Source organism: Miniopterus natalensis, chromosome 3, assembly GCF_054644295.1.
Source record: "Miniopterus natalensis isolate mMinNat1 chromosome 3, mMinNat1.hap1, whole genome shotgun sequence".
Taxonomy (NCBI): domain Eukaryota; kingdom Metazoa; phylum Chordata; class Mammalia; order Chiroptera; family Miniopteridae; genus Miniopterus; species Miniopterus natalensis.
In genome coordinates, this window is record NC_142083.1 from 32340235 (window position 1) to 32355846 (window position 15612).

At 41.6% G+C, this 15612-nt stretch overlaps 1 protein-coding gene across 1 annotated transcript in view; it reads right to left on the reverse strand.

The window, feature by feature from the left end:
• Positions 1–231: 231 nt before the first annotated feature.
• The window catches only part of ADAMTS6 (ADAM metallopeptidase with thrombospondin type 1 motif 6), a 207166-nt gene continuing 191785 nt past the window's right edge, over positions 232–15612 (reverse strand). The window contains exon 25 of the mRNA XM_016198764.2: positions 232–3356. Coding sequence (XP_016054250.1) covers positions 3247–3356 — 110 coding nt within the window. The 3' untranslated portion in view covers positions 232–3246. The remainder of the gene's footprint in view (positions 3357–15612) is intronic.

The window sequence follows — 15612 nt, forward strand, 5'->3', positions numbered from 1 at the left end:
CATCTGAGGATATAGCCCCACCAGAAATACCCAAAACCCTTGCGTTTAGATATTACTGAAATACAAGTAGGTGCAGTCCCTGGGGAGGGTGACAAGGGTTCAATATATTAACTCAATCCTGGATGCTACCAAGAAAAACTGGACAACGTAGCTGTGGTATTCCAAGGGATCGATCCCTCTGGCTGCAAGTTTAACATCGGCTGTTCAAGAAATAGACAACTTCCATCTGAATCATTCTTACAAGCTGAACTTTTATTTTTACTAAATTATCTATGTTAAAAAAATCTGTGCCTGGTGTGGAATTTCACTCCATCAAGTGTTACAATGACTTTTCATTTTCATTACAAGCAGAATGAATGAATGAAGGACAAGTGTTAAGGAAACATGGCAATAAATTAGAATATAATTTACAAAAGCAAAAAAAAAGTAACAGTGTACCACATTAATACTGAGTACAAAATAATAAGCAACAACTAATCACAATAATACAAAGGTAATTTCATTCTGTATTATTAAGGATACCGATGTGACATTCACTCAAATGATTCCTAAGGAAATGAACTGATTGGGGGGTCATCTGTGTCTCAAGGGGCGGAATCGGTTGGGCACATTTCCCTTTCCGTTTGGGGCAGGCCTTCCTGCCAGTGGCAGACCCTGCTCTCAGCCACGGTACAGGCCTCCTTGGGGTTCCTAAGTAGTCTATCTAGCTCACTATTTTTGGAGGGTCTGCCAGGGTGGCTCAGCCTCCACGATGATCCTACGGTTACTATTTAGGAAAAGAGCCTATGTAGCCACGTGACTGACTACAGAGCAGCTGCGGTCCTGTGATGTGCTGTGGAGTGTGACTTTTCTCCCTCTCGGAGTTGAACTCAGGGCCTCTCTGAAGATGTTTCATCCTGTTACATTCTCGGCTTGGTTCCTTCTGAAAAGGCGCTCCCTAGTGCTGGGGCACACCCCAGAGGGAGCGCTGGCTGACCTCCCCTTCCACACCCAGTCAGGCATGCATGGTGCCCAGCAGGGTGGCCCTCGAAATGTTACTTTCCAGGTGAGGTAAAAAATAGTCCTTGATCAGAAATGTAAGAAGTATTTTTAAATAAACACATGAGCTGATGTTTATGTTGGATAAAGGCAGAGCCTGATGGCAAACCTGTGCCTAAAATGCCACAGAAACCACTCACCTTTTGTCTATTTCACCAGGGCACATTAGCACCAAGTTAACTGCTCTTTGCAAAGCACCAAGGGGATTCAGTGCTGGAGCCACGCTGCCCACGGGCGGCCCCCCTGTCACTGAATGGCTAAGACGGCACTCGGGCTGGTCTCAGGGCAGCATGGACAGGGGCCCTGGCAACTGCTCTCAAGTATCAACAGCTCTCCCCAGAAAGCTCAGGGGTGTGAGCCGTGGGGTTGAGAAGGCAGGTGATGAGATACAAACGAGCACCACTCGGCGTGCAGACGGCATCCCGTGCCGACTCCACAGCAAACCTGGAGTGTAGGCTGGTGTTTGAGGCCTGGGAGTCTCCCCTCCTGAAAGCACCTAGTCACCCCCACCAGGTCAGGGTACAGACCTGACGCGGAGTCTCAGAGCACAGAGATGGACCTAAGTCAAACAGACTCTTCAACTGCAAGTAGGACCTTTACAAAGTAGCCATTTGGTTCGAGCCTGAGGTGTTGGTGTAGCATGGTGGACACACGTGTAGGACACAAAGCACATTCATCGGAACCCGCTGCAGGCTGCAAGTGTTCAAGTACAAAATATCAATATAAACAAGTACCCTCTTTTTCTCCTTCCTTTTTTAAAAAATCCCACTGTCATCTCTTTTGATGAGCATGATGTGGACCTTGTGGATAGGGAACGTATGAGCTAAATTTAATCCATTTAAATTAGGTGGATTTGATTCTAGACTTGGACTTGCTCAAGGAACTGGGTTTCACATTTAACTGTGGTTCTGAATAGCCATAAAAATATAAAATACTTGGTTGAGTGACTATTACAATTATGCTTTATGATCTCCAGTCTTCATGAGTTTCTCTTCTTTGGTTGTTATCCCTTGCCTACTTTAAAACTCACAGAAATCGCACGTTCACGTGCAAGCACACGCATCTACCCACACACTCAAAAGCGCCCACGCACACACACACTTGCTCCCATATAAATAAATGCCCTTCTGCCATATTAAAGAAGGGACATCTGGAACCCATCGTAATGGTCAGCAAAAGGGTCTGCCTGGTGGTCACCGAGCCAGTCTGTCTTCTGCATGCTATCGTCTCAGTAAGCTTAACACGCGTGCAGCCACCGGCGGGGCAGCAGCCGCTCCGAGGCCGGTGCGATGTACACACGGGATCTGGAGCGGCTCATATTAAGAGCTGAGGCGTCCCCGTGTGATGGCAGCCAAGGGCCTGGTACTTTGGTCTCGACCAGAGCCCAGGTCTGGCTTCGGCATGACACTGAAGTGTTTCTCAAAGTGTTAATGGAAATCTCAGCTCCACTCGCACAACGGCAGGCTGGCCACAGTCTTAGCACTGAATTTATGGAGCGGCACAGCTGCAGTAACTGGTGCGCTGCCTTAAACTAAGTCCTTCACTGTTGTCTGGTTTAATCTAGTTTATATATGGCTCACAGCAGTGTTCAGAACAGGGGGATTATTCCTAAGGAAATTAAGTAGAAGGAAGAAAAAATCATACAGACTTTCATTACTTTTGATTTATAATTGCTCCTTAAATTACAGTTCAAAGCCCATTTTAGAATTTAAATGGTGGTGCTGTCGTAGTGAGATAAAGTATAGTAAATATTTTTAAGCTATGACTTAAGATTTCTGAACCTTCTTTACTTCCATAGTCGACCAAGTCATAACAGCTACATTTTAAACAGTTTTAAATACAAATGGATTCAGTGTCATTGCTAAGTCTATAATAAAAATCATCTTAATGGTCCAAGGAGGTAAACAGGCTATTGGATTTACTCGAAAGAACACAAACGCTCCACAGTAAGCAAGTCTCCCTGTGTTGTTTGGATCTCTCCAATCTGGCATTCCCTCCTAAAACTGTGTCCAGCACTTTGGATCAATAAATCCTACTTCACAGAAGTTAAAATAATATTGAAATCCTGTCAGCTAGGGCTGACCAGTGGTTACGTTTTCCACAGGGTAATGCATCTGCAAGGACATCAGTCCTCCTCCTCCGGGTGGCTCTCTTTGATGGACACATTTCCACGATGAAATGACAAGGCTCTCTCTGGCTTTCCGTGGGTCAGTGTCCTTGGCAGGTCTTACAACACATCTGTCTGAAGTATGCTCGATTGCAGAACTGGAACTTCAGCACCAGTGGGCAGTAAGCCACTTTGTTCACATCTTTGCACTCTAGCGAATGGGGGCAGAAAATGGAAAACAATTAGAGGCACATAAACAAGTACATAAACAAGTCAAGGAGCCCGATGCTGGGCAGGGACCTCCCCCTGCGCCAACCCACCTTGGCTTTTACATGCATGTGGTTTTTGTTTTTATTTTTAAGCATACCCTGTCTGGGACAGCCTACCAGAAACATTCTTTTGATATATTTTAACACAAATTTAAAAAAAATTTTTTTTGCAAGGCTTTTCTCCCAGACTTTTATAAGTATGGTGCATGCCTACTATGTCTTGAAAGAATTACCATTTGTTTGGATAAGTGATCACTTTAGACAGCTTCGAAACATGAGTCATTTTTCTTACAGCGCTTTTATTGCTTCTTTCTCAAGGGTTATTTTATTCAGCAGTGCAAGGTTATCCAAAATCAAACATGAGTTGCATTGTTTGATACCAAAGTACACATGTCTCAAGAGAGCCTCTGCATCTGTGAGGCGTGGGGATGGGCTGGGTGAATGAAAGGATTGCTGACAGTGGCCTAGATTCAGCAACTGCACTAGACAAAGAGGGAAACTTTGAGGGGTTGGCCTCAAATGGCAGCAGTCTGTGGGTTATGGAAACATGTAGAAATGTCTTTTTTTAATTTGGAAGTGAGACATGGCCTTCTTTTTTCCTATGTGTATTTTCTCCTCGGTGCTAGAACTGCCACAGTGGAAGCCTGCACTTCTTGCAGCCAGAAGGTGAATAAATGATTCTTTCTCCATCCCCCTTGAGGCTGGTTGCAGAGGACAGGGCTGAAGGCCAGTGCAGAGAAAGGGACACGGGCCTTTGACTCTCAGCAACCCCTACTCCCCACCACACATAGCCCACTAATGCTAATAATGATATTCTCCCGTCCTCTGGTCACTTTTATCTGGGGATTTTAAAATACTTTGTAAACCTAGTAATTAAATTTCCATATGCCTCCCAGAATCAAAGTTCCACCCTCATTTTTCCAGGTGGTTATACTGAAGCATCCTGGGTAAATTGTTTAAGGTAATTAGAATCAGGCAGAACACGGGGTGAAGTTTAGCGGAACAGAACAGTGGCTGGTTGTTGTTTGCTTGTTTTCTCCCGGCTTCAGAAATTCTCTAAAGTTCTAAGAGATCATGGACATGGTACATGAGCCATGTGATAAGCTTAGAAAATTAAATGCAAAGGGTTGGGAAAGTTTACCGTTGTTATTATCGAAAAGCCAAGTAACAATCATATTGATCTCACTTTCAAGGCTCTTCCAGTAAAAGACTTAACATTTTAAACTGTAACCCCCCAACCCTCTGGAAATACAAGCTCTGTTAGCACTGAACTCTCTCACTCAAGATTTGATTTACAGAGAGGATAACAGTTAAAAATTTGAACAGAAATGTTTCACAGTAGGATTCTCAATAAATTTAAGATTTTGCTGAGAGCAGATAGGAAACACATAAGAACTTTCTGTAAATTTTGCACTAAAATAAAGAAATCAGCCGATGCCTGGTCTATGGAGTTTGAGTTTGAGGTGAAAAGATCCCCACATATTTTAATTTAGAGGTCGTTGGTTTTTCTTTTCTTCTTTGTCATGACCATTCGAAAGTAACCAAAAAAAGTTTAGACTAAGAATATTTTTTGTGGGGGGGGAAAAAAGTTTTATCAGTGTCACCAAGAAGGGCATACAGTCACAGTAATGCAGTTATTAAAATGGTGAGAAAAGCTGGCACCATTTCCCTCATCTTTAGTTCCAAGTCACTGTCCTCATGGGCAGCCCGCCTCGGAGACTCCGGAGCTCACACTCCGCAACAGGGCTTCGAGGGCTGCTTGAAGTACCAAATACACTTTAGCTTTGGCCTTCTTTGCCAAAATATAAAAATGATTTAGTTGATAATCAGATAGAGGAGGACTGGTTGTTTTAAGAGTACAAGGAAATAAAATTAGAAGCCAGGATGCCTGGGTTTAGTCCTAGCTTTACCATTTACTAACTTTCTGGTCTGAACAAACCGCTTCACCTCCCTGTGCCTAAGTTTCCTCATCTGTAAACAGGCATGACGAGTGCCCCCCCCCCCCCCCCGTCTGCAACAGGTGCGTCCTGTGCTAGCACCAAGCGCATAGGAAGCCCTGGGTGAGTGTGACCTCTGTCAGCTATTATCTCTTACTGCCTGATGACAGTGATTTGCGCTTTGAACTTCTCAGTAAGGATGCAACATTTAGATCACTACTTAGAAAATGCTGTCCTATGGGCACAAGTCAGTTTGTGGACAAAACAAAGAAGAATATGTCCCGGGAATATATAAGTTTATTGGGACATTCATTGCTCCACTTTTGGAAAAGTTGCTGAACCAGGAAAACTCCAAGATGAGCAAAATACAAGCAAGTTCACAGAATTTTTCTTTTAGGTTTAGACTTTGGCATCTGATTCAATAATAAACAATAAACAATGAGTCCAATAAAATATTCATAATTTGCTTTTCCCCCCAACTACTCCTCCCTTCAGGCCCTTGTAAATACAGATACTTGGGAATGTGGCTCTCTAGGCAGGCGCTGGAAATGAGAAGGCGCCCCCCCCCCCCCCCCCGGGCACGCAGAGGCCCAGAGCGCTCTCCTAGGCCAGGAGGGGACTCTACCTGGGCACGCAGAGGCCCAGAGCGCTGTCCTAGGCTGGGAGGGGACTCTACCTAGGCTAGGGGTGGACCGGAGGCCAGCGGCCAGTGGGTTCCTCTCTGCACTTCCCAATACCTCTGTTAAGTTCGTTCCCAACTAACTTGATTCTGACTAACTTGACCGAAAGCAGGCAGGCAGTTGGGTCCTGGGAGCAGGATCAAGCTAAGGGAAGGTGGGGCTGTTCCTGAGTGCCCAGGATCTGCCTGCACCAGCAGCACGAAACAGTGGTGAGGGGCAGCAGATCTGGGGTCAGACAGGCCTGGGGTTGAATTCGGGCACTGCCTCTTCCTAGTATTTGGTCGTCCTAGGTCAAGTAACTTCACTTCTCCAAACCGTAGTCTTTTCATATGTGAAATGGAGACAGTGATGAGAACTTCTCACTCTGCGACCCACGTCAAAACGTACGCAGGCTCTGAGGAAGGGCCACACATTGGCACACATGAGCAAATGAACAGAAAGGTAGTAGAGAGAGAGCAGGTATATTACAATGGGGTGGGGTGAGGAGACCAGGGGGAAGACCCAGGGTTGGAGACTGCCAACACTTGGACAGTGGGCCTTGGTGAAATGCTAAAATGGTGACTCCTAGGCTCTATAAGGACCTTCAGCCTCGGTGGAGTGCAGGGACTCCCACAAAGGAGGGGGTGCAAGGACCATCCCGCTCTTACTTTTGGTTTGCTTTTCTAGGGACTGTCCAACTGGAAGTGTCAGTATTTGGACAGATGAAAACTTGTTCACCAAAGGTCAACCTTTGACTAGTCTGTCATTCTCTGTCTTTTAACTCCATAAGAGTTTAATCTAGTAATAATAACATTAAAAATAATTTACCAAATGCCTCCTCTGTGCCAAGCCCTGCCTTAGTTGGCTTTACATATTTATATATTTAATCCTTTTAAATATATAAAACATCAGCTTTACACAGATGGGAAAACTGAAGCTCAAAAAGGTTACAAAACTCATGTTGGGTCACACAGCTAGTTGGTCTAAGAACTGGGACCAGAACTCAGGTTTGTCTGAGTTTGAAACCACTCTGTTTGGGCAGCATTCTTAGCATCTAAATGAAGAAGAAAAAAAAAAAAAAGGTTTCTGCCTGTCAGTTCTTCTGTATTCTTGGCTAATAGCACTAATGATAAGTCAGCCTTTGGGCACACTGTCAAGGGGTTTGCTCTGCCACCTTAGAGAAGGGAAAATGTTTTTGAAAGGAGGGTTCTAGGTCACAGGCGTTCAAAATAGCCTAATACTTTTCTTCAGCTCTACCTTTATCCCTAACTTTTGTAAAATTACATGAGTGAAAGGCAATTTTAGACACACTGAGAAGTTTTAAGGGCCCATTATTACAGAAAGCCAAATGTAATCTTAAAAACATTTGTACCAGTTTTAAATGATATGGGTGCATTCAACCCACCTGTCACTTTCCTAGCTTAGGTACAGAGGACTGACTTGTATAGCACTTGGAATGACTCGTTGACATTTACTGACGTAGTTGAGAAACCTTAATTATAAAACTTTTCATTCACTAGTGTGCCGCATCCTCAAAGCCCATTGAACATATGAAATAGTCTTTCCACTACCACCCTTGAGCCAATATACAGCTTACATTGGTGATAAAACCATTCTGGAAGAGTTGTGCATAAATTAAATCACATTTTCCCACTAAACCCAAAACAATAACAGAAAAGTTCTGCTTTAATTTCTAAATGATCTTCAGTAGGCATTGATTTCTAGCTAATACCTAAAATATCTAAAAAATAAAAGTCTCTCTATACCCAAGTAACACATAATCTGAAAATAGGTAGAACCTCTTATAATGTAATCTCTCTGTAATTAACGTATCTTGAAGATTTGGTCTTTACAATCATTTTTCTTCATACAGATACACTATGTCTACTGCTTTTTAAGTAGTGGAATCTGAGCCAGGAGGGTCAAGAATTTTAAGATGAAGGAGCCTGATTTTCTCTGCTACTATCACCGTGTACAGCTAAGTTCGCTCCATTTTCCCTGTGAGGCTACTGGAAGAGTGAGAGGTCCTTACTGTGTGGTTTTTAGGAAATATTTTGCTGAGCTAACTCATCTCTCTCTTTTTTTTTTTTTTTACATAACTACCCCCAATCCAAAAATAAAGTCACTTTACCCAAGGCCAGGGACTTCTGGTGGGAATGACAATTTAAGGAGTATCACTAAATTCTTCTCAGGGAGATTTGGGAAGCTATCCAGGGCCAAAAGCCAGTTGCTAGGCCCTGCAATGTGAACGAGACACATTCTTAGAATCTTAAGGAACTTGCCAGGTATGCTGGAGTGGGTCTCCCTGGGAATCTGGGTTTTGGTGGAGATGAATGATAAAAATTAGACAACCTGTTTCGCAGGCAACACATGACTCTACTTATCCTTGATGTTCCAGTGGGTTTTTCCCCAGGTGCTTTACATTAATCTTTCAAAACCCGGACCTAAGACATGGTTTCAAAATACTCATACAGAACAGAGGCTTATGAATTTAAGATGCTATTGGATTCAGATTCAGTGTGACTTTGAGGGCTTGATTTGGTCGAAGGAGTACAAGGGCAACTCCCAAAATGCAGTGCTCTTGTATTTAATTCATAAAACACTGCAAAGCCTGCCTAAATTGTATCCTTGGGGTGAGCTCGGATACACAGGGACATATCCTTCCATGACCTGGCTGGACCATTCAGCATCTTTCTTTGGAGAATGTGTGTCCTCTGTGCCTGTAAGTTCCTATGATATTCAGAAGAAGAGCACAGTGAGTAGAGAGTCATGACTTAAGCACCTAGGGGTCTACCTTTTGTATCACAGAAGTACAATCAGCTGTGCCTCTTCCCATGGGGACGAAGGGAGAGAGCAAAGGCCATGCATGTGCGTGTGCGTGTGCGTGTGCGTGTGAGGTATGGGCAGGTGATGTGAACTCAGCGGACTCTTCTGAGTAACACTGTACTTGAGCCCTGGACATTTTATATACTCGGATCAGGAAAGGACGAAACACACTTTGCTTGGGAGCTTGATGCTATGCATGCAACGGGAATAGTACACTAACTTTTTATCCTCAGATCAAGGTGACAGCAACGAGGGAGCTTGACTCTGATTCATCCTCCCTGACTAAGCCTCTCCTTTCTCTCTGCTTCCTCGGCTCCTTCTTATCTAGTCTCATTCCCTGGTTGCCACCTTCATTTAACTTCAAGGTGATGTGATCCCAACACAAATCCAGAGTCGCCTCTAAAGCGGCCAGCCAGGATTGTGAACCTGGGTGCTAAGAGGGATTATGAGCTCTTTAAAACAGCAAAGAGAAACAGAAAGGAAAAAAGCAAACAGGTCTTCTCCACCTCCTTGAAATCAAAGTCTTCACCTTCACCATTCCTTTCACTGATTTTAATATACTGGATGCCATTTAAGAACCAAAATTCAGTAGCTGTTTTGTTCTAGGGATTTTATGAGATTTCTGGAGCTGCCCAGGCCTTCGCAGAATAATTTACCTGAGGGAGCCTGAGACCCACCAAAGCCACTGACAGACAGCTGGGCTGGTAAACCAATGTACACTAACCACACCTTTCCTGGGGTGGTTACCAGCTCACGGCACACCATGAATCCTTACCTGGCAGCAATAAATACGAGATGACAAAGTGCCTTGTGCTACTGAGAAGCAGAAAAGACTCATCATATAAACTACAAGGGAACTTGAAACTGCATAAAGAATAAAATGGCATTTGGGACAGAATTTCAGGTGAGCTTGAGTAGGCTAGACCCAGATAGTATTTAAAAAATTACTCTGAGTAGTATTTCAAATGCAGGGATACCCAGCACGTCTGTAATTCACTCTCGGCCGCACGGCGGAGTTCCCCTCACCAGCGCCGACGGTCAAGATGAAGCCTATGGTGCTCTAACTCGTAGCTGAGGGCTTTCAGAAACAGACAACTAGAGCAGGCGTGACACATGGCAGATTTCCTCTCCCTTCCTTCTCTTCCTATTCCTTCCCACTATTTTCTTTTAATTTTGTGATGCTACACTTCTGATTTCCTTTTTCTTACTATCCTTTGTTGCCTAACCTCCCTCCACTTCAATCTCTATTATTTTTGTTTTTTCTTTTATTTTAATTGAATTTATTGGGGTGACATTGGTTAATAAAATCACAAAAGTTTCAGGTATATAATTCTACAATACATCATCTGTATACTGGATTGTGTGTTCGTCACCCAAGGCGGGTCTCCTTCCATCACCATTTATCCCCCCTTTACTCTCTTCACCTCCCCCATCCCCATTCCCTCCAGTAATCACCACACTGTTGTCTGTGTCCATGAGTCTTTCCTTTTTTTCTCTGCTTAATCCCTTCACCCTTCTCATCCAGCTCCCAACTCCCTCCCCTCAAGTTCCATTATTTTATGTTGACTTTGGGGACTACTGCGCTTAAACTCCCTATAGATGCTTAAACTCCTATAAGCATATAAGTTCTTTAATTAATCTCTCCCCACCCACTCCCCCTCCCCACCTTCCCTCTGAGATCCCTCAGTCTGTTCCATGCTTCTATGTCTCTGGATCCATTTTGTTCATCAGTTTATTTTGTTCATTACATTCCACATATAAGTGAGATCATGTGGTACTTGTCTTTCTCTGGCTGGCTTATTTCACTTAGTATAATACTTTCTAGTTCCCTCCATGTTGTCCCAAAGGATAAGAGATCCTTCTTCTTTACAGCTGCACAGATTTCCATGGTGTAAATTTGCCACAGCTTTTTTATCCACTCATCTACCAATGGGCACTTGGGCTGTTTCCATATCTTAGCTATTGTAAATTGAACTGCTATGAACATAGGGGTGCGTAAGTTCTTTCTGATTGGTGTTTTGGATTTCTTAGGATATATTCCCAGAAGTGGGATCACTGGATCAAATGGCAGGTCAATTTTTAATCTTTTGAGGAAACTCCATACTGTTTTCCATAGTGGCTGCACCAGGCTGCACTCCCATCAGCAGTGTACCAGGGTTCCCTTTTCTCCACTCTCACTGGAACTTGTCCTTCATTGATTTGTTGATGGAGCCATTCTGACAGGTGTGAAGTGATACCTCATTGTGGTTTTAATTTATATCTATCTGATGATTAGTGACCTTGAGCATTGTTTCATGTCTCTTGGCCATCTGAATGTCTTCTTTGGAGAAGTGTCTATTTAGGTCCTTTGCCCATTTTTTAGTTGGATTGTCTGTCTTCCTTTTGTTAAGTTGTATGAGTTCCTTATATATTTTGGATATTAACCCTTTATCAGATGTGTCATTAGAAAATATGTTCTCCCATACAGTGGGCCCCCTTTTTGTTTTGTTGATGGTTTCTTTTGCTGTGCAGAAGCTTTTTATTTTGACGTAGTCCCATTTGTTTATTTTCTCCCTTGTTTTTCTTGCCCTAGGAGATGTATCGGCAAATATATTGCTACGAGAGATGTCTGAGATTTTGCTGTCTACGTTTCCTTCTAGGATTCTTATGGTTTCATGTCTTACATTTAAGTCTCTTATCCATTTTGAGTTTATTTTTGTGTATAGTGTAAGTTGGTGGTCTAGTTTCATTTTTTTTTGCATGTACCTGTCCAATTTTCCCAGCACCATTTATTGAAGAGACTGTCTTTACTGCATTGTATGTTCTTGCCTCCTTTGTAAAATATTGACAACAATGGCGTGGGTAAATTTCTGGGTTCTCTGTTCTGTTCCACTGATCTATATGTCTGTTCTTGTACCAGTACCAGGCTGTTTTGATTACAGTGGCTTTATAGTATAACTTGATATCTGGTATTGTGATCCCTCCAACTTTGTTCTTCTTTCTCAAGATTGCCACGGCTATCTGGGTTCTTTCTTGGATCCATATAAATTTTCAAAGTGTTTGTTCTAGATCTGTGAAATATGCTCTTGGTATTTTAATGGAGATTGTATTGAATTTATAGATTGCTTTAGGTAGTATGGACATTTTAATTATGTTAATTCTTCCAACCCATGAACATGGTGTATTTTTCCATTGGTTTATATCTTCCTCTATTTCTTTTTTCAGTGTCCTGTAGTTTTCTGAGTATAGGTCTTTTACATCTTTGGTTAAGTTTATTCCTAGGTATCTTATTTTTTTAGTTGCAATGGCAAATGGGATTGTTTTTTTAGTTTCTCTTTATGAAAGTACATTATTGGTATATAAAAATGCCATCAATTTCTGGGTGTTAATTTTGGATCCTGCTATCTTGCTGAATTCATTTACTAAATCTAGTAGTTTTTTGGGGGAGTCTTTAAGATTTTCTATGTACAATATCATGTCGCCTGCAAATAATGACAGTTTTACTTCCTCCTTTCCAATTTGGAAGCCTTTTATGTTTTCTTCTTGTCTGATCACTGTGGCTAGGACTTCCAGTACTATGTTGAATAAGAGTGGTGAAAGTGGACACCCCTGTCTTGTTCCTGTTCTTAGGAGAAATGGTTTTACCTTTTGCCTATTGACTATGATGATGTTGGCTGTAAGTTTGTCATATACAGCCTTTATTATGTTGCGGTATGATCCCTCTATTGCTACTTTGCTGAGTTTTTATCAAAAATGGGTGTTGGATTTTATCAAATGCTTTTTCTGCATCTATTGATATGATCATGTGATTTTTGTCTTTCAGTTTGTTTATGTGATGTATCACATTTATTGATTTGTGAATATTGTACCAGCCTTGCATCCCTTGAATAAATCCCACTTGGTCATGGTGTATGACACTTTTAATATATTGCTGGATCTGATTTGCTAATATTTTGTTGAGGATTTTAGCATCTATGTTCATCAGGGATATTGGCCTGTCATTTTCTTTCTTTGTAGTGTCTTTATGTGATTTTGGAATTAGGCTAATGCTCGCCTCATAAAAAGAGTTTGGAAGTGTTCCTTCCTCTTGGATTTTTTTGAAATAGTTTGAGGAAGGTAAGTGTCAGTTCTTTGAATGTTTGGTAAAACTGCCCTGTGAAGCCATCCAGGCCAGGGCTTTTGTGTGCTGGGAGCCCTTTGATTACTGCTTCAACTTCATGAGCAGTTATCGGCCTATTCAGGTTTTCTGACTCTTCCTGATTGAGTTCTGGAAGTTTGTATTTTTCTAGGAATTTGTCCATTTCATTCAGGTTGTCCAGCTTGGTGGCATATAGTTGTTCATAGGATTTTCTTACAATCCTTTGTATCTCTGTTGGGTCAGTTGTTATTTCACCTCTTTTGTTTCTGATTTTGTTTATTTGTGTCCTCTCTCTTTGTTTCTTGATAAGTCTAACTAAGAGTTCATCAATTTTGTTTATCTTTTCAAAGAACCAGCTCTTGATTTCACTGATCTTTTGTATTATTTTTTAGTCTCTATGTCATTTATTTCTGCTCTGATCTTTATTATTTCCCTCCTTCTACTTACTCTGGGCTTTTCTTGTTGTTCTCTTTCTAAGTTTTTAAGTTGTAGGGTTAGAGAGTTTATTACAAGTTTTTCTTGTTTTTTGAGGTAGGCTTGTAGTGCTATGAACTTCCCTCTTGGGACTCCTTCATTGTGTCCCATAGATTTGGAGTTGTGTGTTCATTTTCATTTGTTTCCAGAAAGTTTTTTATTTCTTCCTTGATCTCTTTAGTAACCCATTCATTGTTTAAAAACATGCTATTTGTTTTTGAATGTTTTTTGAATTCTATGTGTTTGAATGTTTTTTAGTGTTTTTATTGTAGTTGATTTCTAATCTCATGTTATTGTGGTCTGAGAAGATGCTTGATATGATTTCAATTTTCCTGAACTTGTAGAGACTTGTTTTGTGTCCTAACATGTGGTCTATCTTTGAGAATATCCCATGTGCACCTGAGAAGAATGTACATTCTGCAGCTTTGGAGTAGAATGTTCTATAAATGTCAATTAAATCCATCTGGTGTGCCATTGAGGGTCACTGTTTCCTTGTTGATTTTTTGTCTAGAACACCCATCCAGTGAAGTCAGTGGGGTGTTAAAGTCCCCTACTGTGACTGTATTACTGTTGATCTTTCCGTTAAAGTCCTCTAGAAGTTTTTTTTATAAATTTAGGTGCTCCTATATTGGATGCATATATATCAGGGTTATATCTTCTTGTTGGATTGATTCCTTTAGTATTATGTAATTACCTTTCTTGTCTCTCATTATGGTCTTCATTTTGAAGTCTATTTTGTCCAATATGAGTATTGCCACCCCAGCTTTTTTTTCATTTCCATTTGCATGGGAAATTTTTTCCATCCCTTCACTCTCATCCTGTGTGAGTCTTTTGTTCTAAGGTGGGTCTCTTGTAGGCAGTATATATTTGGGTCATGTTTTCTTATCCATTCAGCCACCCTATATATTTTTATTGAGGCATTTAACCAATTTACATTTATGGTTATTACTGATAGATACTTATCTATTGCCATTTTAATTCTTTATACCTATGTTTCTTTCTTTATTTCTACTTCTAATTACAGTAGTTCCTTTAACATTTCCTGCAATGCTAGTTTGGTGGTGATAAGCTCCTTTAGCCTTTTTTTTTTTTGTCTGGGAAGCTCTTTATATCACCATCTATCTTGAATGATAGTCTTGCTGGATAGAGTAGTCTTGGTTTCAGATCCTTGTTTTGCATTACCTTGAATACTTCATGCCATTCTCTTCAGGCCTGTAGAGTTTCTGATGAGAAGTCAGCTAATAGCCTTATGAGGTCTCCTTTGTAGGTAACTGATTGCTTTTCTCTAGCTTCCTTTAAGATTCTCTCTTTGTCTTAAATTCTTGGCATTTTAATTATGATGTGTCTGGGCGTGGGCCTCTTTGGATTCTTCTTGCTTGGGGCTCTCTGTGCCTCCTGGACTTGCATGAATTTTTCCGTGACCAGGTTAGAGAAGTTTTCTGCCATTATTTCTTCAAACAGGTTCTCTAACCCTTGCTTACTTTCGACCTCCTCTGGCATTTCTATAATGTGAATATTGTTATGTTTCATGTTGTCCCACAGCTCCCTTAGACTGTCCTCCTGTTTTTTAATTGTTTTTTTCTTTTTGAGTCTCTGATTGATTGTTTCTACCCTGTCTTTTAATTCACTGATCTGATCCTCAGCTTCCTCTAACCTGCTGTTTATTCCTTCCAATGTATTCTTTATTTCTGCTATGTCATTCTTAATTTCCTTCATAGTCTCCATATCTTTTTTCAGGCTGTTGAGCATCCTTAAAATCAGTATTCTGAACTCTGTATCTGATAGATTGCTTATCTCTATTTCATTTAGCTCTTTTTCTGGAGACTTCTCTTGTTCTTTCATTTGGGGCTTGTTTTTTGGTCTCCCTACTTTGGCTGCCTATTGGGGGTTTGTTTCTATGTATTAGGTAGGTCTGCTAGGACTCTCAGTCTTTTTGGAGGGTCTCTGGTGCAGGCCAATGTCAAACATAGTTTGTGACTGGCCCTGAGTACCCTATTTGGAGCTATCAATAACCCTCAGCTTGAGATCTCCTCTGCTGGGGCTGGGTCCAGTCGGACAGGACCAAGATGCACACCAAAGTCTGCTTTTCCAAGGCCTGGGTCCCGAAGCAGATCAGGCAAAGACGCTAAGCATTCTGAGGTCTGCCTCTGCCTGCAGGCTGATTAATCTCAAGAGTGATCCTCTT